At 53.3% G+C, this 27,851-nt stretch overlaps 12 protein-coding genes across 12 annotated transcripts; 6 read left to right on the forward strand and 6 right to left on the reverse strand.

Annotated features, from left to right (window-relative positions):
• Positions 1-6: 6 nt before the first annotated feature.
• P170DRAFT_435926 (COP9 signalosome complex subunit 4) lies at positions 7-1,393 on the forward strand. The gene has a single exon (XM_024849051.1). The coding sequence runs from the start codon at positions 95-97 to the stop codon at positions 1,340-1,342; it is 1,248 nt and encodes a 415-aa protein (XP_024706045.1). The 5' UTR covers positions 7-94; the 3' UTR covers positions 1,343-1,393.
• Positions 1,394-1,588: 195 nt separating this feature from the next.
• P170DRAFT_474301 (amino acid transporter) lies at positions 1,589-3,735 on the reverse strand (the record flags this gene model as incomplete). Its single annotated transcript, XM_024853115.1, has 9 exons — positions 1,589-1,828; positions 1,924-2,072; positions 2,126-2,196; positions 2,335-2,589; positions 2,668-2,898; positions 2,950-3,055; positions 3,108-3,389; positions 3,438-3,511; positions 3,575-3,735. 9 exons carry the CDS (start codon positions 3,733-3,735, stop codon positions 1,589-1,591), a joined length of 1,569 nt encoding a protein of 522 aa, XP_024706046.1.
• A 907-nt stretch (positions 3,736-4,642) lies between these two features.
• On the reverse strand, positions 4,643-5,018 carry P170DRAFT_152987 (uncharacterized protein). Its single transcript, XM_024842531.1, has 2 exons — positions 4,809-5,018; positions 4,643-4,744 (listed from the first exon to the last, which is right to left on the reverse strand). Exons 1-2 carry the CDS (start codon positions 4,898-4,900, stop codon positions 4,678-4,680), a joined length of 159 nt encoding a protein of 52 aa, XP_024706047.1. The 5' UTR covers positions 4,901-5,018; the 3' UTR covers positions 4,643-4,677.
• A 320-nt stretch (positions 5,019-5,338) lies between these two features.
• Positions 5,339-6,520, forward strand: P170DRAFT_406177 (putative NAD(P)H-dependent D-xylose reductase xyl1; the record flags this gene model as incomplete). The annotated part of the gene is made up of 3 exons (XM_024846616.1): positions 5,339-5,483; positions 5,544-6,331; positions 6,406-6,520. 3 exons carry the CDS (start codon positions 5,339-5,341, stop codon positions 6,433-6,435), a joined length of 963 nt encoding a protein of 320 aa, XP_024706048.1. The 3' UTR covers positions 6,436-6,520.
• A 437-nt stretch (positions 6,521-6,957) lies between these two features.
• On the reverse strand, positions 6,958-8,088 carry P170DRAFT_474303 (phytanoyl-CoA dioxygenase family protein; the record flags this gene model as incomplete). Its single annotated transcript, XM_024853116.1, has 4 exons — positions 6,958-7,386; positions 7,467-7,653; positions 7,706-7,798; positions 7,862-8,088. The coding sequence occupies 4 exons, from the start codon at positions 8,086-8,088 to the stop codon at positions 6,958-6,960; spliced, it is 936 nt and encodes a 311-aa protein (XP_024706049.1).
• Positions 8,089-8,619: 531 nt separating this feature from the next.
• Positions 8,620-9,543, forward strand: P170DRAFT_474304 (uncharacterized protein; the record flags this gene model as incomplete). Its single annotated transcript, XM_024853117.1, has 2 exons — positions 8,620-9,179; positions 9,267-9,543. 2 exons carry the CDS (start codon positions 8,620-8,622, stop codon positions 9,541-9,543), a joined length of 837 nt encoding a protein of 278 aa, XP_024706050.1.
• Positions 9,544-9,909: 366 nt separating this feature from the next.
• Positions 9,910-11,763, reverse strand: P170DRAFT_474305 (Zn(II)2Cys6 transcription factor; the record flags this gene model as incomplete). The annotated part of the gene is made up of 4 exons (XM_024853118.1): positions 9,910-10,541; positions 10,606-10,813; positions 10,885-11,156; positions 11,316-11,763. 4 exons carry the CDS (start codon positions 11,761-11,763, stop codon positions 9,910-9,912), a joined length of 1,560 nt encoding a protein of 519 aa, XP_024706051.1.
• An 883-nt stretch (positions 11,764-12,646) lies between these two features.
• P170DRAFT_356024 (uncharacterized protein) lies at positions 12,647-13,818 on the reverse strand (the record flags this gene model as incomplete). The annotated part of the gene is made up of 3 exons (XM_024844123.1): positions 12,647-13,438; positions 13,507-13,577; positions 13,632-13,818. The coding sequence occupies 3 exons, from the start codon at positions 13,816-13,818 to the stop codon at positions 12,647-12,649; spliced, it is 1,050 nt and encodes a 349-aa protein (XP_024706052.1).
• A 1,708-nt stretch (positions 13,819-15,526) lies between these two features.
• P170DRAFT_446003 (aldehyde dehydrogenase) lies at positions 15,527-18,089 on the forward strand (the record flags this gene model as incomplete). Its single annotated transcript, XM_024850752.1, has 5 exons — positions 15,527-15,546; positions 16,394-16,843; positions 16,950-17,343; positions 17,434-17,885; positions 17,945-18,089. 5 exons carry the CDS (start codon positions 15,527-15,529, stop codon positions 18,087-18,089), a joined length of 1,461 nt encoding a protein of 486 aa, XP_024706053.1.
• A 1,419-nt stretch (positions 18,090-19,508) lies between these two features.
• On the forward strand, positions 19,509-21,999 carry osm1 (putative fumarate reductase Osm1; the record flags this gene model as incomplete). The annotated part of the gene is made up of 5 exons (XM_024854614.1): positions 19,509-19,881; positions 19,939-20,007; positions 20,085-20,322; positions 20,384-21,834; positions 21,902-21,999. Exons 1-5 carry the CDS (start codon positions 19,842-19,844, stop codon positions 21,997-21,999), a joined length of 1,896 nt encoding a protein of 631 aa, XP_024706054.1. The 5' UTR covers positions 19,509-19,841.
• Positions 22,000-22,319: 320 nt separating this feature from the next.
• On the reverse strand, positions 22,320-23,888 carry P170DRAFT_435929 (uncharacterized protein). Its single transcript, XM_024849052.1, has one exon. It carries the CDS (start codon positions 23,601-23,603, stop codon positions 22,446-22,448), a length of 1,158 nt encoding a protein of 385 aa, XP_024706055.1. The 5' UTR covers positions 23,604-23,888; the 3' UTR covers positions 22,320-22,445.
• Positions 23,889-25,012: 1,124 nt separating this feature from the next.
• P170DRAFT_153443 (protein phosphatase 2A regulatory subunit CDC55) lies at positions 25,013-27,123 on the forward strand. Its single transcript, XM_024842532.1, has 6 exons — positions 25,013-25,148; positions 25,389-25,429; positions 25,562-25,659; positions 25,726-26,371; positions 26,423-26,988; positions 27,047-27,123. Exons 1-6 carry the CDS (start codon positions 25,105-25,107, stop codon positions 27,068-27,070), a joined length of 1,419 nt encoding a protein of 472 aa, XP_024706056.1. The 5' UTR covers positions 25,013-25,104; the 3' UTR covers positions 27,071-27,123.
• The last annotated feature ends 728 nt before the right edge of the window (positions 27,124-27,851 follow it).

Genomic DNA, 27,851 nt, shown 5'->3' on the forward strand with positions numbered 1-27,851 from the left:
TCAACATCCCCATCCTTTCCCCTCATGACGATCTGACAACTCTTTCCACCTCCTCAACCGATCCTCTCCAACTTGATCACTCATCACTACTCTCATGGCTTCACAAAAGATCACTTCCGCTCTCGCGGACATTGAAGCCTCCGCCAACCCCCAAAACAAACTACAGCTCTACAGCGACCTATTGTCCGACGTGGTATCAACATCGAGCGCAGATCAACTCGCCCAGGATCTGATCTTCTACCTGGACTCCGTCCTCAGCGAAGACATCAGCATTGTCGCTGCCCGCCCCATCCTCGACTCCTTCATCGCCGTCCTCCGAAAACTCGACCCCGAAACCCAGATCAAAGTGGGCCAGCATGCCGTCACCCTTCTGCAATCCCGATCCACCTCCGTCGAAGAGCAGGACTCCCAGATCCGCGAGCTGCTGGCAGATGCCTACGAGTCGCAGGAGGAATACATCGCCGCGGCGCGAGCATTGCAGGGGATCCACATCGACAGTTCGCAGCGGCTAGTCTCCGACGCGGCCAAGGTGCGGTTATGGGTGCGCATTGTGCGACTCTACTTGGAGGAGGACGATACTACGACGGCGGAGGCGTTTTTGAATCGGATCAAGAACCTGCCTAGTAAGATTGAAGACCACGAGTTGAAGCTGCACTTCAAGCTCTCGCAGGCGCGGATTCTCGACGCCCGACGGAAATTCCTCGACGCCAGCCAGGAGTACTTCAACGTCAGCTTGGCGGCCGGCGTCGACGAGAGCGACCGTCTCCAGGCGCTGGCGGCTGCGATCCGCTGTGCGGTCCTCGGTCCCGCGGGCCCCCAGCGCTCTCGCATCCTGGCGACGCTGTACAAAGACGACCGGGCAACGTCCGTGGAGGAGTTCGGCATCCTGGAGAAAATGTTCCTGGACCGACTCCTGAACCCGGCCGAAGTCGCTGCATTCTCGGAACGCCTGGCACCGCATCAACTCGCACAGACTGCCGACGGTACCACCGTCCTCGACAAAGCCGTCGTGGAACATAACCTCGTGGCGGCCAGCAAACTGTACGAAAACATCACCACCGACGCCCTAGGCGCCATCCTGGGCCTTGAGGGAAGTGGGGATCTGACGGCCGGCGAAAAGGCCGAGGCGTATGCGGCGCGGATGGTGGAACAGGGTCGGCTGAGCGGCAGCATCGACCAGATCGACGGCGTTATCCACTTCCAATCCAGCACCGCTGCTACGAGACAGCACATTCGACAGTGGGATGCCGGGGTGCAAGGACTTGCGGAGGATGTAGAGAGAGTCGCGACGAGTATTACAGATGCTTTCCCGGAATTTGCCGCCGGGCAGACCGTTCACTGAGTATGAAGTGGGCAGCAGTTTATTTACGAGGAATGAATTATTCTGATACAGATATCCCTAGCATGTACTCACTCTGGCCTCTGCATAGAACTAATCCTTAGAACCTAACAGCATTCTCTATGAAGGCGAACCACCCAGCCCATCCAGCCACAGCCAGAAACCCTCCTCTCCATCGCCATCGCCGTCTTTATCTTCCCAACCATAACAAAATCTAGCAACAGATTCTTCCATGACGAACCCACGCAATCACATCTTCTCCTCATCAACCCTCATCCCTTTCCCCTTTCCATCTCCCTCACCCCCCATCCCCAACTCCTCCAAAACCACCTCCCCCTGCAAAACCTCCCTCTGCGGATCCTTCGCCGGCGGATGAAACGTCCTCCGCCCCTCCAGTATCCACGTGATGCCCATCACGATCAAGAACGCCCCGACGATCAAAACAGTGTAGTTCATACTGGTCGAGGTGACGGGGTGGGATTGCGGGATCTATCCGGAGTCAATGAGTCGTCAACGGCTAATTCTTGACACATAAAGGAATGGATCTGAAAAGGACAGAGAACAGAGCACAGAGGGAGATCTACGAAGACAACGGCAATCACTAGCACCGCGTATCCCACTGCAACGGTGTAGGTTGCGTCGGCCCATGGGCCTAGGGTCCATTGGCCATGGCCATGGTCACTAGGGGGAAGGGTACGGCGTCGGGTGAGGAGCAGTATGAGGGCCGGGCAGCCTAGAGGAATGAGACGGTCAAGCTGGATAGAGGGAGAGGGAAAGGGCACATACCGCAGCTGACGGTCATAAAGGCGGATTGGCCGCCCACGAGAGCGTTGAAGGCCGTGTGGGAGAATAGGTATCTGGGTAGATAGAAAGGGTGGTAAGTAGAGTGGTAGACACGAGCGCTTCCTTCGATCTACTCGGGCAAATGATGCTGGGTAATGAATTGGTAGTCGGAGAGAAGAAGTAAAAGAAGTAAAGGGGAGTTAAAGACTCACACGATCCCCACCACTGCAGTAATTCCATAAGGCAGATGGATCGACCACAGCGGAAGTTGAAATCGCGGAGAGATCTCAGCCAGCTTGTGGTTGCAGAACATGCCTCCGTCTCGCGCGAAGGCGTAGCCCTGGCGACTGGAGGTCGTGGCGCTGGCGACGGCCGAAGTACCGCAGTGGATGAGCAAGGCGAGACAGAAGACGATGGCTGCAGCGGTGCTTCCGGTGGCTTGTTGGACTAGCTCGGTGATGGGGACTCTGGACGATATCCAAGGTTAGTTGATGTGCTCTTTTTACAGAGGATATAGAAGGCGTGAAAGTGAAAAGCGTAGGTACCCCGTGGCTGTATCAAGGGCAGACTGGAGATCCACGAGCGAAAACCCCAAGACGAGAATCCACACAATCCCCACCACGCACTGCGATGAAACAGTTATGATGAGCATTCGCGGCATCACGCGCTTTGGCTGCGCCAGCTCTTCGGCCAGATGGGTCGGGCCGTCGACAGCCATCAGCGTGGCCATGCTGTTGTAGAGACCGAGAAAGACGGCCAAGGATGAGGACGAGTACCTGTGCATCGGTGAGCTGTGGGAATGTTCAAGGCTCCTGTGAAAGACCTACCCCGTGTCATTATTCACATCGACTAAAACGCTCCGCGCCGATGCTTTGAGCGCGACTGCGAGTAAAACCACGGTGAACGTCAGGAATCCGAGAACAGTTGCCCATGCTATTCGACTTCGATTAGCATCGCACGATGAACGTGGTACTGGGGAACTGACTTCCTAGCAGCTCCAACGCAGGGATCCACCGTAGCCCGAAGATGTTGAACAGCCACGCATAGGTTGCAACACCGATGTAAACCTGGAAGAGCTGCCATCGCACCGAAACATCGTAGTCTGGGGCGCAGAGGTTCACGAGAGCGAGAATGAGGGTCGATACAACGGCACAACAGGATGCGTGGGTCAAGGTCCATCCGAGGTAGTTGAACCATCCGAGAACGTAGGCACTTCCTCGTCGATACTTGGGAGGGATGAGGAAGGTCGCAAAGTGGTATGCACCGCCTGGCTAGGTTAGATCTGGAGATTGCTGAGGAGAAGTGATGGACATACCTGCAGTGGCAAATCGAGACGAACACTCGGCGAGAACCAAGGTCAAACTCATCACCCCTACACTGCATCCTATACTATTGCAGCGAGAACGACTAGTTAGGACATCTACAGCGTAGGCTTGGAACGATGGAACCTACAAACCATATAAGAGGCCCGGCAAACCTCCTGCCGCAAGACCGATGAATAGCATGAACGACAACCCCCTGAAGGAATTGATCGTATTCCATCCCATGCTGATTCCGCTCCACACGGAGAACGTCGTTGGGAGCTCATTCTGACTACTGTCGCTTGGTTGCATTGTGGCTTGAGATCATCGGATAACTATGAGACCTCTTATTTCCCAGCTGCTACCCCAAATGCTATATACAAATCCGCTTTCACGACCTTATCTTTTACAGAGTCCACTGGTTCATAGATTGCCTTCCTTGAACATAGCCATTGAACTTATCGGCAGCATCCAGACCCCGAATTACTATTCCGTGACTAAGATTGGTCGTGGTAAATGGTGAGTTAGGGCTTTATCATTCTCTAACCATCGCCTAAGCCCACCATTTTTGGCAAGTCCTTATCGTGGAGCTAAATTCAGCTCTAGAGCGTCGTGATCTCTAATTAGGCGCTTATCAAAGGTCTTTTGATAGCGCGAGATAGCGGAAAGATACTTTGGAACGAGCCATGTTGTTGTGAATTGGTTTACACTCGTGCAGCAAGAGCAAAGCAGTAGCATAAACACAAAGTAAACCATCTAATGACTTAGGATTCAAATGTAGATGACGTTAGATATATGTAAGATAAGATGGGTTTGTACTGGTGTATTCTATAGACCAGGATGTTGATGGTAAACCACATCGATGCGTCAAACACTGCCTGTTAGGGTTGAGATTGGAGATGGACGACATGCGATGATAAGCGATAAACATCTCAATCTCTAAATAGCCAAATGATGTTTCCAGTTAGAGTTAGGACAAATTTAATATTTTTATAAATTTCAAGTTGTGCTCTGTATGGAGACTACTTCAACCGTACTCGATATGAAATACACTATCCAAGTCCTAGATTATTTGACAGTGACTTTGTCTTTAGGGTGGACTAATGAAGGCGAAATATATCCTCCCATCTTGAGAACGCTGAACTGACTATAGCAAGCACTGGTTAAGGTGCAATAGACGATATGGATGATGGCGGACCTAAGTATGACACGGAAACACGTTGATTTTTCCACAGTACAGTAGCAACCGTCTAATCATTCCTTCATTGTAGACGATATTTTTAGCACCTCTTTCTGGCGACTTTCCTTTGCTCTGAGATTGCTATCAAACATGAGATCATTAGATAGGAGGCTAATAAGACTTGGTCATTCTGTTGAGTACGGACCTCAAAGACCCGCTTCTTAATGCCGGCGGGACAAATGGCATTGTTATCCACAAGACCATCCCAAGAGAGAGCAGAGGTCTTTTGTCACGCATGTTTATCTCCCACTGTGATGATTGTATGAGCGAGGGAGATCTAAGAGAGCAAGACGAGAGTCATCTGCTCAATTGTCAGTTGCGGGGACTGAATCTGGGATGGATGCTGGCCTTATCAGAAGTGTAGATTCGTTTGAAGCGCTCGGAAAAATTCTTTACGGGGATGGATTGCAATAATGCAGGCATTCTAGAGCCACTGCTATCATCTCTTTTATCATCATCCGGACAGTTAGGGCATTGTGAGGCGCGGCAAGTGTTGCTGTTTCGGGTTAGATCGAGCTTCTACAGATCATGCCTTAAGAGGTACTACAGCTTCAATAACTTCATGTTTCTTAGGTCCCTATCTTGACCTGTCAAACTCGGAGTGGACTCCTTTGTACCAGCCAGTCCAACCGAGGTCATAGTTGTCATTGCAACATCTGCACCAGTTTCCACACCATGCCTTGCGACCAAATCAAGCTAAACAATGGGTTATGGATGCCGCTTGCGGGGTTTGGTCTCTGGAACATCGATAAATCCGCCTGCGCAGAGGCAGTATACAATGCCATAAAAGAAGGTTACCGCTGCTTCGACGGCGCATGTGGTATATTCACATCCTTCCCCAAGACTCCAAAAACCATCTACTAACCGTGCCCCGGACAAGATTACGGAAACGAACGCGAAGCCGGCCAGGGCATCGCACGAGCAATCCAAGAAGGACTAGTAAAGCGAGAGGAGCTATTCATCGTCTCCAAACTCTGGGGAACCTTCCACGCCCGCGATCAAGTCGAACCCAGCGCCCGCAGACAACTCGCAGACTGGGGCCTCGACTCCTTCGATCTCTACCTGGTCCATTTCCCCATCGCCCTGAAATACGTCGATCCAGAGGAGCGGTATCCTCCTGGTTGGGCAGCAGTGGGCTCGAAGTCCGTGGAGACAGCGCGGGTCCCAATTCATGATACCTGGAGGGGGATGGAATCACTGGTTGATGCGAAGCTGGCCCGGGGCATCGGCGTGAGTAATTTTAGCATCCAGCTGCTGAGGGATCTGCTGTGCTACGCGCGGATCGCGCCGGCGGTGCTGCAGATCGAACATCATCCGTACCTGGTACAGTCTCGGCTCGTTGGTTTTGCGCACCAGCAAGGCGTGGCAGTCACGGCCTATTGCTCCTTTGGACCCCAGAGCTCTGCGGCAGCCCAGTCAATGAGTGCAGCCGAGGTGGCGCCACTTCTGGAACACCCCTTGATTACCTCCGTCGCGCGACGACATGGTAAGACCTCGTCGCAGGTCCTCCTGCGGTGGGCGACTCAGCGCGGTGTTGCGGTCATTCCGAGAAGTGGGAGATCGTTGCATATGCGGCAGAATCTAGATATGCAGTGGCAGCTTACTGAGCTTGAAATCCAATCAATTAGTGATTTGAATGAGGGGAGGAGATTCAATGATCCTGTTGCGGTATGTTTGAATGCCTCTATTGGTCTCAATACTACTTCGAAGGACAGAAGAGCTGATATTCGTCCTATACTTAGCACGGATACAATGTTCCAATCTTTGATTGAGTGAGTGTCCTGTGTTCTTGACTCAGGAACTGGAAGGGATTATTGGACACTATGATATTACCTGCAAACCCGGTCTAGATCTTATACAGTTAAATATAATTCCTCGACAGACTTATGAGAAACGCATGTCATACTTTAGACGGTATATGGAGCCGAGACTGCTTCCACACCGAGCATCCTGACAGATCCTATGTTTATATTGACTAGTCTTATACAGTCGGTTGATCGTAATTTTCTTTCCGTGAAAAGAAAACACAGTATCCACAGGCTTGGAGCATCTATATTAGCTGGCGTTTATGTCCACAAGCACATTCCTACTTCTAGACTGTGTATTTATTTATCAGGGAGAATGCACTACACTCTTGTGGTTAAAGCTACACCAAATGGCACAGTCAATCAATCCCATTCTGCACGGTGCCGACCTCACACTCGATGTCCAGAAACAAACACAAAGCCACTACCTGAGATCCTCACAATCTCCCATCAGCTAAAAGACCAACAAACACGACACCAACCCTCCCCCTAAGCCCTAACCTCCCGTCCCTCAAACGACCCATACCCAAACGGATCCTCCCTACTCCCCAACCTCACAATCGGATCCTCCATCCCAACATGCCCACAATAAGGCTGACTAACCGACCATCCCAACAGCGCCTGAACCTCCGGCTCGTAACTCCTGACCACCTCCTCGTCAATGCCCAGATACTGGTTCTCGTCAGTGCGCATCGACCCGCGCCCCATGTGGCAGGAGTAGATGATGCGACGCTCCGGCGGGTTCGTTTTGTTCTCGCCCGCGCCGTGCCAGATGCTGCCGAGGATGAAGACCGCGTCGCCCTTGCTCATCTCGCAGGTCGAGCAGAGCGAGCGGTCGCTGGGGCCGCAGATCCGTGCCTCCGGGAGCTTGTGCGAACCCACGATGACTTGGGTGGCGCCGTTTTCGAAGGTGGTGTCCTGGTTTGGGTTGGGGGTTATTGTTTGTGTCTAGAGGGAGGGGGAGTGTTGGTTGCTAGAAGGTAAGGGAGGGGACTTACCACGCCGGCGACAAGGAGGCCCAAGAGGGAGCTTTCTCCGCTGCCTTCTATATGGTCGAAGTGCTGGGCCATATCGTCGCGATGAAGCTGCTGCGCGGTCGAGGGCGAGCCGCGGTTGAAGGCCTCGGAGACGGCCAACACCGGGTAGGAGACGGTGTTGTATCTCTTGCCGTCGCGGTAGACGTTGCTAGAATCAGTAAGGATGGGCTGAAAGACGAGGCAGATGAGATGCTACTGACGACTCCTCTTTGAGAAGGGCCTTTGCGACCTCTCGGTAGGTCGGGTGGTTGATCGCTTTGTGGGCGAAGGTGGGAGACTTTCCTGCGAAGCCACTGTCGAATAATCCTTCGTAAGTGGAAGCCTTTAACTGCTCGAATAAACGCCTTCGGACATACCTGAGAGGGGGGTCTGCTTCATCGAACAGCTTGCCTTGGTAGACTCCAAGCTTGCCCCAGTATGGCTGCGCTTCTGCGTGGATCTGGTCGATGGTTTCCGGGGTGAGGAAGTTCTTGATGATGATGCCGCCATCGCGGCGGAGAATATTGGCGATCTCTTCGATGGGAGCAGAGGCATCGAGCTCCACTACCTCGGGGTTCTGCGCTTGATGGGGAGGGTTGGGCATTTTGTTTGGCAGTGTTGGGAATGGATTGGAGAAATGCGTGAGTCTAGTGGGATAGAGAAGACAATTTAGTGATTTTTTCACCGTGCTGGAATGGGATCAAAATACTTCCAAGGAAGTCTCGATACTTAGTATAAATGGGAATTCGCAGGCTTGTCGACGATCAATCCATTTCCTCTGTGTCCCAAAACAGTAACGATAGCCTCGTATCAAAGGGTGATAACGCGCATCAAGAAGACTCGCATGGCGCGGCTCGCTTTTCCCACTCGATCACGGCTTATCGGAATTATCAGAGCTCTATCATCCTCGCAAATAGAGAACATGCAATCTGGTCATGTTGGCACCGTCTTGATTGATTTTGTATTCTACAAAGACAGGCTTGCTACATAAAATGGCTATATTTAGGGCAGATGGTCTGCCTTCCGGTACACCTTCAACAAGATCCAATTCATTCACCGTTCACGCTTTAGCCACGGATTCCCTGTTCATATCTTATCTAACTCGGCCTACCTCACTGACATTTCCACACTCAGGATGCCTCCCACCGTCAAGCGCTTCGCAGCCTCCGCCGACCCCCATCTGATTCATCAATACATCAAAGCCGACGGCGTGGCCATCATCGAAGGAGCCACGACCCGCGAGAGCCTAGACGAGGTTCGCGAGCAGCTCGGGACCATACCAGCAGGCGAGACATTCGGGGTGGTGGCCAAAAGCGCAACCTTCGCGACGCAGCTGCTCGTGCACCCGCTATTCATGGACCTCGCCAACCGCGTCCTCACCGATACATGCATCATCTACTACGAGCAGGATCGAACGGTGTCGATCTCCGAGCCGCAGGTCTCCATGACGTCTGTCCTCTCTGCGGAGCCGGGCTCGGCTCCCTGGGGTCTCCGTCGTCAGGACGAATGTCACCACATTACTCACCCTGCGCAGCGGGAGAGCGACTTTGGAGTCATGTACGCGATGGACGATATCACGGTTGAAAACGGCGCGGTTCGAGTCGTGGTGGGCTCGAACAATTGGACGGATCATCGTGACCCGATGCAGGCGGATGAGGGTCTGGTCGAGCTTCGAAAGGGCGATGCACTTCTGTGGTGAGCTTACTTGTTGCTTGTTCCTCTTCTCCGTTACCTCGCTTTGGAGATTTTGAGATTCTCATGCTGATTCTGCAATACCACTAGGCTTGGTTCCACATACTATGGTCGCGCAGCCAATACGACGAACGAGCCGACTATGCTGTTGAGAGCCGTCGCCACACCGGGCTATCGACGGCAGGAGGAGAATCAATATCTAGCGGCGCCGTGGGAGGTGGTGGAGAAGTACCCGACCGCTGTGCAGCGCTTTCTCGGATATTCTATCAGTAGGCCATATGGTGGTTCAGTGGAGCATATGGAGCCCTTGGATTTCTTGAAGGTCAAGGGCGACTGGAGCAAGTATATCCCGGTTGATCTGATCTGATGGATGGTCTTGTTTGAGGAGGATGGCTTGTGCTTTTTCTCTGTGTGATTTGTGTTTCTGGTATATATCAGTTCTCTGAATTCCAAGGATAGAATTGGATTATGGATAAGCATGCAGGATAATATCTCACTAAGATTCCATTCATGTGCAATTAGTCCGTAGATAAAGAAGTGAGGACCCGATCACGCATCGGTGACACCCCAATCGATAAATAGGTTTAGTTGGTTATCAGTGTGCTCTTTCGTATTTTGTATATCAGGTTTCTTTAGAATGTAGTCGCTTAGAGCTTGCCTTAACCATGTCACGTCTTGTATCATTTGATCATAATCATAGCTTCTATATTGAGAGCTGCTCAGTCTGCGGCACTCACAATAAGATATTAAGCTCCATCCCCATCTCTCGAATAGCCTCTCTCCACTGAACCTTCCCAGTGCCCATACCATCTGATCGCATCCAGATATTCACGAGAACAGAAGCCACCGATAGCGGGCCCTGAAAGCCCAGAGTAGCGTGCATTTCCCCAAGTTTAAAGCGGATGATCTGACGGGCCCTTTCGTTCTCGGCATGCAGCGCAATCATAAACAAGGGGAACAAGCACGCCTGCAGCCAGCTGAGCTTCCGAATCGGCTCTAGAGATGCCTCCACCCATCGTTGGATGTTTCGGTCTCGAGGTCCTAGACCATAGACTTCGCTGTGGACGAAACAGAGCATGCCCAGTCTCCAAACTTCGTTGAAATGTAGCACTGAGTCAAGGTACTCGGATGGAACGGTCGACGTGTGAGGTTGCCAGGCTTGGATCATGTTGACAAGCTCGGCGGCTCGGGGCATGAGCTGTAGTAAGTGCTCGGTGTCACCGGCGGCTCTTAGTCGGTCGATCGTGATGGAGTGTTCGGTCGCCTGCCGTAGGAATAAATGCATTTGATAGTCTGGGAGATTGTCCCACCAGTGGGATTGGTGTTCAGCCATGGTGAGACTTGCGCCTGTTTGGCTCATTGGCACTATGCTCGGGTTTCAGTACAAGCGGTCTCTATATTCAGGTTTTGTTTCCACGGCATGACCTACCCTCGTCGATGCATCTGATTTCTTCACAGGTATCGGCGGGTACTACCCCCTTGAGCAGTGTTTGACTCATGGTAGCTGCCCAGTTGTACTGTAATACAACGCATTGGAAACCTTTGGGGACTTTTTCGCTTGATAGAGACGCTAGCTGCAGCAATCGACGACATCCAATGAGTTTTGAGCTCCAGGTGTTCATTCCTGTGCCGATGATCTAGGTCCTGTGCCGATGATCTAGGCGAATTAGCTCTGCCAGTCAACGATCGAGAGTCTTGGAACAGATACATCAAACAGAGCCGAGAGAAGAGCGGTCGCTGCAAGGTTCCAAGGCTCGCCTCCCTCGCACAGAGCGCTGCGGAATGATTCCTGCATATCGGTGCGATAATGCTTGATGGCAAATGTGGGTAGTTTGCCCAGTTTGGAGCGATGCAAGGCCGACGCGAAGAGAATTGCCTTCCGGAGCGGCTCAGACTGAGCAGCTAGAGATCCATAAATGATTCGGTAAGGATTCTGTTCGGTTTTAATGGGATAGAGCCGTAAGCAAAGATCTTCCATGTCTAAGGAACAGCCTCGTTAACGGATGATGCTAAAAAGCCGCGCAACGGCCCGTGTCCTGCCAAAAGAAGCCTCACAATGGCAAAATAAAAATTGATCAAAGGGATCACTCGGTGCGACTGGGAGAGTAGTCTCAGGACCCATTGTCAACGGTGAATTACCCCGTCGACTGTCTTGTTCGTCGTCTTGGCTGTCGAGGCTAGCCTGGTCACCACCGAAGGCATATTCTGTGACCATAGCGTCACCCGGGCTCACGGCGAAATTGGTGTCATCTCCAGAACTATGAGATTCGGAGGCGAATCGAGTCGTATCTTGTGTTTTGATGTGGAGAAGAGACTCTGAAGGTGGGCGATCGGCGTCGGTCGGGGTCGACGAAGCGTCTCCATCGGCGGGCACATCTCCAGGATGCATCTGATCACCATCCGATTCATCTCTCATCATTCTGGACACCATCTGACCCTTGCGGCCGCTGTAGACAGTGAAATCGGCCAACTTAATGCCGTAGCCGCCGCATTCGATGCCACGCCAGCGACAGTTCCAGCACGTTGGCTTTCTTTCGTCGCATTTTTGATGCCTCTTGCGACAGGTACGGCACCCTTGACTCGTCATTAGTTAATATGCCATTGACAGGGAACAGAACTTGGAAAAGAGCAAGTAAGTGCGATGAAAAGAGGAGTGAATAGCAAGACTGCGGGGAAGGCATTGGTAGGGAAGACAAACCACTTCGAGACCTCTTCTGTTTGCTGGCAGAATTGTTTCCAGGCATCATTGGCAGCAAGAAAAGGGAAGTAGAGTAAGTCGATTGGGGGAATGGCGATATAGGCGCCTTTATCACTTCTTGGGCCATGATCGAGATAGAGATTGATGATAATAGATAGATTGAAATGTGATGACAAACCGATGGAGCGATAACTAAACGATAAGCTCAGGGTGTTTTACAGAGCCAAGCAACCTTGATGATTTTATGAGACTACATTAAACTCTTTAATGGCATTATTACTAGATTTAATATTCGTATGGTAGCCCAAATATTTCCAGTGGTTATACTATTGATTATCTTTTGTAAGGTCCTAAGTGTCCTTAGTAGAGCAGTGGAGTGGTGCCCAGAAGAGGAATCATACAGTGATTCTAAAGCATTCGGCTCGTGGAGGTACTGTACATGGGTATTCGGCAGTCGCCGAGACAGGTGCCGAACTGATTTCAGCTCGGAGGGAAGTTATAGTTTGGCAGCTGCTTAGGCTACGCCGTGATCCTTTGTCTGGGTTGGTTCATTGAGACCTCCTAAAGAGATTTGAACCTGGGACGGAGAAGGTCCTCTCAAACAGACCAAACGACGTTCCACCAAGAACCGGCTACCACACAGGAGAGATGAAGGGTATAATAAATCAGATGATCGCAGGCGAAAAGGATCCCGCGAGAAATGAAAGCAGCCGTATTGCGTTCGTAAATCATGAAAAAAAGAATATAAAAGAGGTTTACATCAAGGTAAGTTTCAACGCTGAGATCGCATCGACGCCGCGTCCTGCTTGATATCGATATCCGTGCGCACCTGAATATCCATGGGGCCCAGATACTTGTTGCACTCTGCGTCGGGGACGTTGGTGGCACTGGTGGCGCGTGAGACATCGTCCATCTTGAAGTAGTCCGAGGGAGGAGACTTGGGGCTGGAGACAACAAAGTGCGAGGTGCTGACGTCGGTGTTGATGTAGTACGGCGCGGTGGCGTACTTGCGGCTTCCCGGTATCTTGAAGCGCGGGAACAAGCCTCTAGCGATGGGGAGGCACGAGCAGATGAGGCCGATAGAGGGCTCGATGTGCGTCCACAGAGTGGCCTGGTAGACGGTGTACGTGGTGTCGCTGGGATCCATCCAGAAGAGGACGACGATTCGATAGATACTGGCGAAGCAGACGAAGGCGCCGAGAGCGAAGACGCCGTTGAGCGCGAGCTTGTCCTGCCAGGCACGCTGGAGGTTCCAGATCATGGGGATGGGGAGGGCCAAGATGACGAAGTCCATTAGGACGTTAAAGACCTGGTTGACGATGAAGAACTTGTTGGCGTCGAAACAGTGGCCGTCGACGCTCTTGTCCCAGTAGCCGCGCAGAGGCCGGCATTGGAGGGCGCAGGCAAGGAAGATGCCGGTTCCCCAGAGGGTGATGAGGATGTTGAGGCCGAGAGTGGTCAGTTGGAAGGAACGCATGGTGAAAATGCGGCGGTAGAAGCAGATGATGGAGATTTTAATGGCGGGGCAGAGAACGAAGTAGGTGAATTGGTTGGCGAGGAAGATCTAGTAGTGGTTTGCATTAATTGGCTTGTCCCCGAGGATCCGGAGCGTTGTTATCCAAAGGGTCTCACCTTGGAGAAGTTCATGATAGTCTTTGTATCTAGATCGTCCATGTGGGCACCGTTGCCTCCAATTGTCACCCCTGTAGTAGATGGTTAGAGCGGCGGGATGGTATCGATTGGGACGGGATACTCACATAAAACCAGTTCAATCAACATTGCCAGGAGAAGCCCCATCGAGAGAAAGCAGAGATAATCGTCGATACCGAACTTGACTCTTCGCTTCAACCGCGCAATCACACGCATGATAACCGAGATCAAGGAGACGCCCACCAGTACCGAGACGATGGCGATCATCTCACGCCCTCTAGACGTGACAGTCATGTTGGGTGTAGAAAGGAGTGACTGGATGGAGAGAAAGGAAAGAACAGAGGTCGAAGAGAGCCAAGAACGATCATATACCCCGGACCAAAATCATACAACAAAGGATTGAATAGGGCGACACAGCGCCTCTCCACTGGAGTGGAGGGATTGGGCGAGTATAGATAGTTTAGCTGGTAAGTAGGCTCCAGAATAACACCAGGTATACGCCTACTGTGTATAAAGGACTGGCGGAAGATAAGGATCTTGGAGAAAGGAGCAAGGAAAAGATGGATCCCGAATAGAATCTGTACCAGATAGTCAACATCCCACCACACAGTCCGCCGCCCAAATCCCTAGTTGGATCGCACTACGGTCTACTAGATTACAGGGATGGGAGGAGAATCAGGCGGGCCCGGCGACTGGGTCGCCTCAGGGAAAACCCAATGGACTGGACCGGTTTGAGGCTTGGAGGGTCCTACTCGAAATGCAGGTGTCGACGAGCTGAACAGAGTCCAATTGCCCAATTGTCCCACGACGCCGGTGGAGACGAGCAGATCAGCAGAATGACATAACAATGGCCAGGACGGCGTGGCCACGATCTGATTGGGAATGGCAACCCGAGACTAAGATAAAAAATTTAAGAATTGGACGAATGAACTAACGCAACCCTAAGGTCCCAGTGGTGACGACGATCACAATGGTGTCAAAGCAATCACGAACCTTGGATGGACGGTCTGGAGACTATTCCTCTAGCGCGGGTGATTATGACGCCTGCGAGCACAGATAGTGCGAACTCCAAAATCAAATTCAGACGCAGGGGTAATCCCGCAAATGCCATTGTGGTCGTCGATTGAAAATCATGCACTGCTTCGTATACCCCGACTGCCAAGGGTCAATTGGTCAGTTCGTGGTCGTGATGATAATAGACTTCGCTTGCACCGAACCTGGAGGCGGCTCCACGGCCGGTGGAGGATTTTGAATCTACCTCAAACACGATGATCGGATGGATACTCCCCGGCCGAACCTTGGATCTGAGTCAAGGCTCGGTCTTGTTGCGTGGCTTCTCACCGGTTCCAGTCTTCTGCGACATGGCGATACTTCCCTTCCATCCGGGATGAGGGAACACTCGGTCTGAAAAATAGAAAAGCAAGCATAAAATCCCCGGCAGAGCAGAAAAAGGGTTCTTTCGGCTCTTGCGCAGTAGCGTCCTGCAGCCAAACCCTAGGGGATCTGCAGCGAAACCAATAGTGCCGAGCAATTATCAGAGTCGTGCGCGCCATCCCATGTGGTCGTAAGCGAAGCGGATCGCGGCGTCAGAGAATCGGTTCTTCAGCTGCTCTTCTCTGGGTTGTACCCGCTGTCACGGATCGTGTCCATTTGTCTGATTGGCTTGCCTTCACTGTAAAAAGTTTTATTTATTTTTGTTTTTTATTTTTGGTCATTTTTCCTTTCCTTTTGTCCCGTCGCTTGGTGCGTCTCCACTGGGTGGAGTCCATTTATGATCGGGTCATTATTATTGAATAATTCCCTCCCTCGCTACCTGTCTCGGGCTTGCCTCGCCTTCGACCTTCTCCAGCACGCCCGAATGGACCCTCCAGCCTTGGAGCCATTTTAGCTATTGGTGCGTGAACCATGGCAGGTTGTCGGCGATCATCGCCCAGCCTACTCGAAGGAGTCGAAGCGCTCGACCGTCGAAAAAGCCCGGGACTTGGAGTTGGCCCTCTCTGCCATGTGCCAGCCTCCCACATGGTTAATGATAGACGCTGCCAGCAAAGACTATCATACCAATAGGGGGAAAGGTTAACGCTCAGCAATCCCCGGCCCGATTGATAGGCATCATGCCTGACTCGTCGGGGCTACCGTCCAGAGGCTACCACGGTTGCGTCCCTGACATTCGTCTGACTCCTCGTTGACAAATCCACATCGGGTTTTGAGGTGTCAGGGGTTTACGGCGTAGTTTTGTTATGCGCTCTCGATGTACACGTCGATTCTCCCGACAGAGTTTCCCCCTGCATTTAGGGTTCCGTCAACCACGGGGTAAGGCGACTTTGAGTTTGAACTCGGCAAACACACGCAACTGTCACTTTTCTTGTAGACCAGGATGATATGATGTTATCTTTTGGGATGGATCCTGGGTGACTTGCCGGTGGAGTTGTGGTGGCATTGATGGGGTCTTGGGATTTGGAGTAGCCCTCAGCTTGCCATGCGATAAACCAAGTGGCCCCCAACCCCTGATACGGAGTACAGTTTGACTCGAAAGAGTATGCCCTACTCTTTTCATGCGTTCTCTGCTTTTCGAGGATCTTCAGAATCCTTCCTTGAAAGTGGAGACCCTACTTCCCTCGCTCCTCCGAACTGCTCCTCAGTTCTAACGGAGGATTCCCAAGTTCCTGCATCCCACCGGCCTGCCCTTCACTCCCACCCCCTTGCAGGGTCCAATCATAGTTGAAACGGTCCAATTTTCCGACTTGATATATACCGATCAAAACTGCCTGTGAATCCCAAATATTTTCCTGATCTTTCTGCTTCCCTTCCCTCGGCCGAATTCCTGTTTTTCTTCCTTCTATTCCGCAATGTCTACTCCGAACGGGCCTAGCAGCGCTCCCGCCGTGATACCCTTGGTTATCAACGGCAAGGAAGAGATTCCGGACTCAACCTTTGATGTCATCAGTCCGTACACCAACGAACGCTGCTGGGCCACCGCGTCGGCGTCTCCCCAGGATGCCATTCGGGCCGTCGAGGCCGCCGACGCAGCCTTCCCGGCCTGGTCCCAAACGAAGCCGACGGTGCGGCGCGACATCCTGCTGAAGGCGGCGGATCTGCTAGAGAGTCGACTGGAGCAGAATGCCGAGTTCATGCGGACGGAAATGGGCGCCGACGTGGGCGCCTCGCAATTCTTCATCGTGCCGCTCGGGATCCGCATGCTGAGGGACATCGCGGGGCGCATCACTTCCATTTGCGGTAGTGTCCCCGTGGTAGAAGAGGAGGGCCAAAGCGCCATCGTGTACAAGGAGCCCATGGGCGTGATTTTGGGCCTGGTCCCTTGGTAAGACTCAGTACGGTGTGCTAGGTCGGCTGTCGCGCTCACCGACTTAATCGCGCACAACTTTCCCCTTTACCACCTGGGCTAACGGCTATCCCAAACCTTCCAGGAATGCGCCGTATGTGTTTGGAGTCCGCTCGGCGGCTTGTGCCCTTGCGGCTGGTAACACGACTATTTTGAAATCTTCCGAGCTCTCGCCCTGCTCGTACTGGGCTCTGACGAGAGCGTTCGAAGATGCCGGGCTGCCTGCCGGCTGTCTCAACCTGGTGTCTTGTCGGCCCCAGGATGCTCCCGAAGTGGTCAATGCCATGATTGAACATCCTGCCGTGCGCAAGATCAACTTCACCGGGAGTACGGCGGTGGGCAGGAAGATTGCCCGGTCCTGCGGGCAGAATCTCAAGCCGTGTCTGATGGAGCTGGGAGGCAAGAACAGCTCGATCGTGTGTGCCGACGCCAACATCGAAACGGCCGTCAAGGGCGTCCTGGGAGGAGCATACTTGAACGTAGGAGCCCATACTTCCCTCCTAGTCCACTGTGCACTGTGCACTATACTGCAATTTAGTCCGACATTCGATGTGCTAATATCCTCATAGTCCGGTCAAATCTGCATGGCCACCGACCGCATCCTCGTTCACTCCTCCATTGCGCCGGCGTTCATGGAGGCTCTGAAGACGGCACTGAACTCCAACCTCGACCCTTCATCCCCACCCCCAACCTTGGTCAACGTCGCCTCCAAAGCGCGCATCGACCGTCTCGTCACCGACGCCCTCGCCAACGGCGCCCACCTGGTCCATGGGTCCGCTCCCAGCGCCGAGGCACCCCAGCATCCCGGCGTGCGACTCGCCCCGCTACTCCTCGGCGGCGTCACGGAGGACATGAACGTCTGGCAGGAGGAAGCGTTTGCCTCGCTGGCCGCCTGTATGATCGTGAGCAGCGACGAGGAAGCCATTCGTATCGCCAACAGCAGCGGGTACGGTCTGTCGTCGGCCATCTTCACCGAGGACCTGCGGAAGGGGCTGGCGATGGCCAAGAAGATTCAATCTGGGTGAGTCGGCAGTCGATCTTTAACTGAGATGAAGCTAACGCTAACATATTATTCTCCAGCGCCGTCCACATCAACAGCATGACTATCCACGACGAGCCCGCCCTGCCTCACGGCGGCGTTAAGAATAGCGGATGGGGCCGGTTCAATACGGATCGAGGCCTCGATGAGTTCCTGGTGACCAAGAGCGTGACCTGGATGGACTAATTGAGGGATGAATTATGAGACCGTATGCCTGCTTGTTTTGCTCTGTACATACTTAAGTCATTTAATTGCACCTGTTTCAATCCTCAGCCATAATCAAGACATACTATATTACATTCCACTGCAGTATTCCATACTCAGCTAAGATCCACGCTCATGCGAATAAATAACAGACGCAATTATTCCCCAACCAAGCACGACCCATCTGTCCCCTGCACCGCCAATCTACACGTCAATCTCGATGCCAAACTCCCGAGCCGCGAGGGCCATTTTACGCCCTTGCATCGCGCATCCCCCCTCGGGAAAATACCCCCCGAGAGCTCGCTCGCGCTCGGCAAACGATCGCCCGGTAAGCCCGGTCGCAGATGGTATTCGATACGGCATTACGAGCAGATACAAGGCTGTTTCCTGTCCGCAGGTATCTCAGGGATATAGGCTTATCTTGCATAGATCACTAGATCGATAGACGAAATGGAAAATAAAGTGCGGAGTGCGGAGAGGGACAGCTTAAGCTCAGCTCATCCCTGCCGGCGCGCATCGGCTATTGACTCCTCATTGTGCCCAGATGGCCGAGAAGGGCAGGGTCATTTGCCGTAGATATTATGTCATCGTGCGTGTCGGCGACTGAGAGACAGGTTCTGATTGGTGGAGAATCATAGGGTAGGGAGTCCGTTGCCGATACACGTGATCAGTTGCCGATGGCCAGATGCGGTATGTTCTTTGGGGTAAGGAAGTAATTGTGTGACGGATACAGGGGCTGGACTTGTTGAAAGAATATGCATATGGAAGGGGGAGATGGAATGGATATGCATCGAGATTTAAGATGAGGATGGTCTGATGGTCCCATGCTTAGGTGGTTTAGGATAAGTAGGAATGACATAAACCGCATGATGATTGGAGGGGCCCAGGCAATGCTCTCGGACCGAGGTAACTGGGACTGGAGAAGGTGGTAGCCATCTGGCAGTTCACTAATCGGTCTGGCAGATTGGGTGTATTGCATATGGGCTGATTACTGGGAGATACGGGGCTTGAGTATGGGGTTGATCATACACAATGGTGAACATATCCTACTCTTCTGGTCTGTTTATTTTATAGCCAAATCCTGGGGTAGACGACACAAATTTAAGTCAACCAGACCCAGGTTCCCAATACCAAGCTAAACCCCGGCGGATCTCACGGGACTCCGGGCAGCAATGAGAATCAGCTGAACGGAGAACATGACGTGCCGCTGACTGACGCGCGCCGTCTGATTTGCTGCGGCGGTCGCACATGTGAAGAGGGCCAATTCTGGGGAATTCTGATGAAGCATGTGAAAGGTTTCCTGAAGATGGAAGATGAAAGAGAAGACTCCCAATTGCCAGACGTTAGAGTTGACAAGATGGGGCCTTCCCCAGTCCCGTCGACAAACCAGAAAGCCGCAATTACGCCTTTACTAAGGACGGGCAACTCTAGGGGCCACCGATGATGCCAGGTATCGCGGCGCCGTATTACCAGTATTACCAGCGCCGACTCGGTGGGAAAGCCGAGCCCAGCGAGACCTGCGCCGTACGGTACTTTTACCGGACGATGAGCCTCGGCCGATAGACTGCGGTCGCGTCGGCTTCTGAACAGCCATTCCTCTGTCTCCCCCGGATCCTGGTCTGCTCTTGCTTTAAGATCTCCCGGCCTCGTTCCTTTTCCTCTCTCCTTCTCCAGACTCTTTGCTTCTCTCCCTTTGTTCCTCCCCATCCGATCCTCCTATTTCTCTCATACACGATGGCCACCCCTCCTAGAGTGATCGTTGTCGGCGGTGGATGTACGTGCTCCCTGGAAAGCTTTCCCCGCATTTGCTGACCATTGCCTCGTCTCTCAGTGTCCGGTCTCAGCGCCGCCCACACCGTCTATCTGAACGGCGGCAACGTTCTGGTTCTCGATAAGCAGGGTACGTTTGATACTTCCAGGGGATACTACGAATTCAGCACGCCTCATAAATAAAAATATTCAAACTAACCTGACCAGCTTTCTTCGGTGGCAACTCGACCAAGGCCACCTCGGGTATCAACGGCGCCCTGACTCGCACCCAGGTCGACCTGGGCATTGCCGACAGCGTCAAGACCTTCTACGAAGACACCCTCAAATCCGCCAGAGACAAGGCTCGTCCCGAGCTGATCAAGGTCCTCACGTATAAGTCCGCCGCCGCCGTCGAATGGCTGCAGGATGTCTTCAACCTCGATTTGACCCTTGTTTCTCGTCTTGGGTAGGTTCCTTTGTCCCCCAATCCATGCGACATGTGACGAATGAGTTGCTGACTCTACTAGTGGCCACTCCCAGCCCCGGACGCATCGTGGCCACGATGCCAAGTTCCCCGGGATGGCCATCACCTACGCCCTGATGCAGCGGTTAGAAGAGCTCAGCGAGCAGGACCCTACCCGGGTGCAGATCGTCAAGAAGGCCCGTGTCACCTCGATCAACAAGAACGGAAACCACGTGAGTGGTGTGACCTACGAATACAACGGCGAGAGCCAAACCGCCGACGGTGTGGTGGTCCTTGCGACCGGTGGTTATGCCGCAGACTTCGGGGACGGATCGCTGCTGAAACAGCACCGCCCCGACACCTTCGCCCTGTCCAGTACCAACGGCACCCACGCCACCGGTGACGGCCAGAAGATGCTGATGGACATCGGTGCCAACGGCATCGACATGGACAAGGTCCAGGTGCACCCCACGGGTCTGGTTGACCCCAAGGACCCCGAGGCCAAGTTCAAGTTCCTTGCCGCCGAGGCGCTCCGTGGCGAGGGTGGTCTGCTGCTGAACTCGGACGGCCAGCGGTTCTCCGACGAGCTGGGCCACCGTGACTACGTGTCCGGCCAGATGTGGAAGGAGAAGGAGAAGGGCAAGTGGCCCATCCGTCTGGTGCTCAACAGCAAGGCCTCCAACGTCCTGGACTTCCACACGCGCCACTACTCCGGCCGTGGCCTGATGAAGAAGATCAGCGGCAAGGAGCTGGCCAAGGAGATCGGCTGCGGCGAGGCCGCTCTGCAGAAGACCTTCGACGAGTACAACCTCATCGCCGAGGGCAAGAAGAAGGACCCCTGGAACAAGCGCTTCTTCCACAACATGCCCTTCAACGTCGACGACACCTTCCACGTCTCCGTCATGGAGCCCGTGCTCCACTTCACCATGGGCGGTATCGAGATCAACGAGCACGCGCAGGTCCTCAACTCCGAGCAGAAGCCCTTCGACGGCCTCTACGCCTGCGGTGAGCTGGCGGGTGGTGTCCACGGCGCCAACCGTCTCGGTGGCTCGTCGCTGCTCGGCTGCGTCGTCTACGGTCGCGTGGCCGGCGACAGCGCCAGCGAGCATCTCTTCCAGAAGCTGATCTCCGGCGGCGCGTCGACCGCCCAGAGCCGTCTCGGCCAGATCTCGCTGCACATCGACCCGGCGACCCCGGGCAAGATCTCCGTCGAGTGGGGCAGCGCCGGTGGCTCTGGATCGCAGGCCGCCCTGCCCACTCCGGCCGGAGCCACTCTGGACGCCAAGGCTGCCGCGACGCCCGCCGGGGCCTCCGAGACGGCCAAACCCACGGACCCTAAGAAGTTTGAGGTCCCTTCCACCGAATACTCAATGGAGGAGATCGCTAAGCATAACAAAAAAGATGACCTCTGGATCGTCGTGAAGGGCGTCGTCCTCGACGTGACCAACTGGCTTGACGAGCATCCCGGCGGCGCCAACGCCCTGTTCAACTTCATGGGCCGGGACGCCACGGAAGGTATGCTCTCATCCTATCCCTTTGTAGTACCTCTTGCAGAACAATAAACATGCTAACTGTTTGCTAGAATTCGCCATGCTCCACGACGACGAAGTCATCCCCAAGTACGCCGGACATATCGTCATCGGTCGCGTCAAGGGCCAGACCCCCGAGCTAGAACTCTAGATTGTGACATAGAAACTAACGGGATTTTATGCGGGAAGAGCAAAAAACAAACACCACCTGACGCAGCCATTTTGATACATACCCCTATTTATTCTTGGTTTTGATGTTTTGTTTCGGCCGATGGCTTTTTGGGATGATTGATATGCGGGGTGAAAAGCCCTGGTTTCTTTTATTAGGCTTTTACGTTTCTAGTTTGTAAGATATGAATTTCATTTTATTTGAATTTTCAATTTTAAATTTTTCTACTCGCTGGTTTTGCTACCCCTAATGGTTTGTATAATGGAACTTTTAATTCAAGAAAATTGGTTGAATGAGGTGTTGTATCCATTTCTAGTAGTGTATCTCGGCAGATATATATCTTACAACTTCTATACTGACTGTATACTCTACAAAAACAACCTAAGATCCCCCACACCCTACCTTCATAAATATTCAAAATACTCGAATCAACCCCCCATATGCTTCAAAATCATCTTCAACCTCCTAACCGCCGGCCCATCCTCCCCCGCCCCCTCTCCACCCTTCCTCTCCCTCTCCTGCATCTCCTCCCGCGCCGCCTCCAGCGTCGGCCGCAAATACCCCCACACCTCGTCGTGGTACTTCTCATCCATAGAAACCCACTCCGCGGAGCCCGGCAAGCTATCAAGCACGGTATCGCGCAGAGCCGTCGCGTCCGCGCCGGGCCCCCACACGGCGGCGCTGTTCAGGATGGTGTCGATGTCCGGGACGAGGCTGTAGGGCGTGAGACGGTGCGATTGCGGCGCGGGCGGGGTCATCTGGCGGCGGAAGGATTCGATCATTTGGATTTCCTCGGCGGTGAGGGGGTTGTGGGCGGGGGGTTCGGAGAGGTCGGTTTCGACGGGCGAGAAGGGCTCGTGTGGCTGAGGGGGGAATTCGGGGTCGAAGGAGGGGGAGGAGAGGAGGTTTGTTATGGCGGAGCCGTCGGTGGCGAGAGGGAGAGGGACGGGGGTCGGGGATTGTATCGTTAGGTTTTCGGTCGAGGAGAGGAGCGTCTCTGGGGACTCGTCTGTGTCTGGGTCTGGTGCTGCGGTTTTTCCTTTGAGGGTCTGTCTATCTGTGTATGAATCTGCCCATGGATCGTCACCGTAGCTGGATTGGAATTCTGCTTCCGAGAAGGAAGGTAGGGTGAATCCGCCCTGCTGGTGTTGATTCTCTGTCGTCGATGAGGACCGAAATGTCTCTCCTGTTATACCATGTGAGTGCTCACGAGCGGACGACGATGGCGCAGAAGCTCCTGAATCCTCGAATTGCTGTGCCGCGGAGAACGCTGCCCTTGAGGACGTCGAAGGACCGGCCTTGCTGCCGCTGCTGCCACCGGGTAATAGATGTGCAGCATCCGAGGCGGACGAGGAGGCGGAGAACGCGGATCGAGCGAGACCCTGGGCGGAATTTTGAATGCGACCGGCAAGCGACGCGGACGAACCATTGTCGGCGGCGGCGCTGCTATTTGGTGGAATGGTCGGGGCGTGGTCTGTGTTGGTGCTGGTGTCGTGGTTGGCATCGCTGGTGGGTTGGCGCTGCGGTTGATTGCTGTCGCTGTCGGTGCCCCGCTTCTGGCTGCTGCTGTTGCTGTTGTCGGTCATTGCGATGGTGGGGATGACGTGGCGAGTGAATTATTAGGTAGGTACTAGGTAGACGGAGACGGAGGGTTGATTGGCATTAGGGGGTTGAGGTGGTTAGGTGGAGGAGAAGGTAGGGAGAAGGTGACGAAAGGTTCGATGGAGGTTATAGAAGCTGGGGAAGCTTATTCGGCCCAAGGGATTGAGCGCGGTCGGGAGGGACAGGAACGGCATGTGAAGAATGAGAACTGGACTAGGAATTCATAATTCCGTATGCTCAGACCAGGCGAATTAATTCTATTTCGGTCTGGAAGACGGACCAGAACAACTCTAACTGGGACTGAGTCAGGGCTGTTGCGGTTGTGCCCGAGGACGACAGATGGATGTATGTACTCCGGCCATGTACCTCATCGCGTCATTGGGCATCGAGGAGGAACTATGAGAGGGGAGGATGGGGTGACTATGGAGGGCGGATGGATGGTATGTAGATGTGAACAAAGAGTAATTACAGGTGAGACATATGCAATGGTATGGCCACACTGAGACCTCGACTGTCCGGTAATTCGGTATGACCCAGAGTCCAGGAAGTCGTAGATGATAGATGATATTGATATTCAGTGGTTGATGTCAGCGCTCCGTTGGCGGTGGGTTTTCCCGTTGGGTTTACGGGCAGCCACTGCTCCCCTCCAGTGGTTACCGCCTCACTCTCTCGCTCTCTCTCTCTCTCTTTCCCATTTCCTGACTCTCTCTTCCCCTCCTCCCCCCAACTCTTCCCACCGATAATCCATTTCTTAATTCCCTCTTCCTCCCCCTCCAACAGACCCTCTTCCGTCTGTCGTTGCCTCTGGTCTGTGGCCGTCGTCACTGACCCCTCTTGTCCTTTGTCTTGCTGAAGGAAAAAATTAAAAAAATATAAAAAAAAAGAACAAACGTCGAAATTCTTTAGACCCGAAAAAAAATAACGAGGGGAAAAATAAGACTGAGATAGATCGAGGGGACCTTCAATTAATTACCTCTGATCTCTTGCCCTCACCTCCTTCCCTCTCTCCCTCTCTCCCTCTCTCTCTACCTCGACCTCTCTACCGGCAACCCCTCATCGTCTAGTATCGTCAGCCCAGGCTGTCAATCTTTTGTTTTCTTCAGCCTGCCGGTGACTGGAACCGGTCTCTGCCTTTCCGGGTCTTGTCTGACGTCGTCTGCCTCCTTCCTCCCCTCCATTCCATCTCGCTCGCCCTGGTGGGATCTCCATCCCCTCTTATCCCCACTCGCGAGCCCCGTCGACATTCCGAAAGCTTCTGCTCGTTTTGCCGTCGTCTTCACCGCTCGACTTCCCTTGCCCATCGTCCTTCCGACCAACAAAATTTACTCAATCTTATCACCAAAGGGATCGTCTGTCGTATCGCTCGATCGTCGCCATCCCGACCTCACCCCCCCCCGCCTCTTTCGTATCGCCATCCGACCCTGGGTCCCGTGGTTTTCGGTTGTCACTTCCCTGCCCCAGTCAAAGGGTGGTCCGTGAAAGAAAATGGTAGACAAGGAACCGGGTTCGCCGACCTGGAAGTTCACGCAGTGAGTTCAGGCCCCCTCTGGGTTACGTGGTCTCGGTGGCACAGAGTTTTTGCGGTCGTTCGTGGACGATTCCCTCGCTCCCGGGTCGCCCCGACTGTCCTTGATCGTGTCGTTGCAACCGAGACGCGGCTTTGGGGCGGACCTCCGATCGGGGAATTTTGGGCTCGATCGCATTTTCTGGCTTCCCCACCTGGGGACTCGACGGCAGTTGAACCCTGATGCTAATTGACTGCAAAACAGGTGCTTCGGTGATAAGGGCGATGTGGAGGATATCACGGAAGGTGCGCACAATACCCCTCCGTCCAACGGTGTCAAATCCCACGCATGACACTTTGTGCCCACCTTTGCCCACCTTGCCCCCTCCCCCAAACCCCGGATCGTTCGTGTCTAACGTACCTTTGTCTCTTGAACAGCCGATATCATCTCAACCGTCGAGTTCGATCATACCGGAAATTATCTGGCCACGGGAGACAAGGGTGGGAGAGTAGTGCTGTTCGAGAGGAACGAAACGGTATTGATTCCCCCCATGCAACCTGCTTCTCTTGCGTCGACCAGCCCTCTAACGCGTCCTGGTTAGAAAAAAACATGCGAGTATAAGTTCCACACCGAGTTTCAGTCGCACGAGCCGGAGTTCGATTATCTAAAATCCCTAGAGATCGAAGAGAAGATCAACAAAATTAAATGGTGTAGACGATCAAATGCATCTCATTTCCTCCTTTCGACTAATGATAAAACGATAAAGCTGTGGAAGGTGTTCGACAAGTCGCTGAAGGTCGTTGCCGAAAACAACCTCTCGAGCGAGCTGACGCCCGCCGGCGTCGGTGGCGGAGGGGCACCCCGAGCGCCGCGTCAATCGTTCAAGGATCCTTCCCTGCTGAAACTCCCTCGCATGACACACCATGATACCGTCGTGGCCGCCGTCCCCCGGAGGACGTACGCCAACGCCCACGCCTATCACATCAACAGCATCTCCGTCAACAGCGACGGCGAAACATTCATAAGTAGCGACGATCTGCGGGTGAACCTGTGGAACCTTAATATCCAAGACCAGAGCTTCAACATCGTCGACATCAAGCCGGCGAACATGGAGGAGCTGACGGAAGTCATCACGGCCGCCGAATTCCATCCGACCAGCTGCAATTGGTTCATGTATGCCAGTTCCAAGGGTACCATCAAGCTTGCCGACATGCGACAGCGCGCCCTGTGTGACGAGCACCATAAGCGTACAGTTCCCTGCACATCCCGTTCATATCCAGCTTCTAACTTTGATTTAGTCTTCGAGCAAGAAGAAGATGCCTCCTCCCGTTCCTTCTTTTCCGAAATCATCTCCTCCATCTCCGACGTCCGATTCTCCAACGACGGCCGATATATCGTGTCGAGAGACTACCTGACGGTCAAGATCTGGGATGTCAACATGGAGAGGCAACCCGTGAAGACCATCCCCATCCATGAGCACCTGCGACCCCGCCTGTGCGACACGTACGAGAACGACAGTATCTTCGATAAGTTCGAGGTGGTGTTCTCGGGCGATGCCGAGAACGTCATGACCGGCAGCTACAACAACAACTTCATGATCTACCCCACCGAACAGCAAAAGGAGACGGAGATCGTACTACAGGCAGACAAGTCGGCCTTCAAGGCGAAGAAGGTGGGCGTGCCGACGCCGATGAACAAGAACGCCAACGGAAAGAAGAACGGCTCTCGCGCTGGTAGCCCTGCCGGACCCGGCAGCCGCATGAAGAAGGAGACCGATGCGGATCAGATCGACTTCAACAAGAAGATCTTGCACATGAGCTGGCATCCTTATGAAGATAGTATTGCCATTGCGGCCACCAACAACGTGAGTCTCCTGCATCAACCTCAGGTCTTGAAAAGCATGCGAACTAACTCTGTCCCAGCTATTTGTCTTCTCTGCATTGTAAGTATGTTATAAGGATGGTTCATAATCATAGGCGGGCCGATGTCCAAGCCGGGCGAGCATGGAACAAATTTTACAGAAACAATGAGGTCACTAGCAGCACCGCAGATTCAAAATTCAAGTTGCAAATTCAAGTTCAAACTTCTCTTTTCTCCCCTCAATCCCCTCTCTGCTGTCAGTGTTTGGTGTCCTGCGAATTTTGTCCTGCGAATTTTGTCCTGCGAATTTTGTCCTGCGAGTTTTGATGTCTTTGGCCATTTCCTTTTTCCTGTCCATTTCTTGATCCTGACGATGTGTGTGACGGTTTTCCTATTTCTGCTGGAGAGGGAGAAGGCGTTTATTTGGGATGACAAATAGAGAAAGAAGAGCCGGAGCCTCCAGAAGGCATCCATCTTCCTTTCCTTGCTCTGGATGCCGCTTCCCGCGGGTGTCTCCGTCGACGACGACACCCGGGATTATTTGCGTCACTCATGTTGCCGATGCCGCTGTCTGTGTTGGCTTCTACTAGAGCAGGGATATTTTGGCAGGCTGTGTCCAGTGGATGCAGCTGTTTATTAGCGCTATTCGGGTAGATAATGAAATGGATTTTCTGTCTGGAGGGTCTGATGTCCTGTAGTCTGACTTCTGTGGTATTGTGCCGTATGCTAGAATGTAGCCATCTAGAATCTACTGGTCTACAACTCAAGCTTATCTTGACTCCAAAGTGTTAACCCAGGACTTGCGACTACTGCGTAGTGTCGACGTAGTTAGACCTGCCTACTCCGTATAACCTCGACCGGAGCAGC

The sequence above is a fragment of the Aspergillus steynii genome, assembly GCF_002849105.1.
Source record: "Aspergillus steynii IBT 23096 chromosome Unknown P170scaffold_3, whole genome shotgun sequence".
Taxonomy (NCBI): domain Eukaryota; kingdom Fungi; phylum Ascomycota; class Eurotiomycetes; order Eurotiales; family Aspergillaceae; genus Aspergillus; species Aspergillus steynii.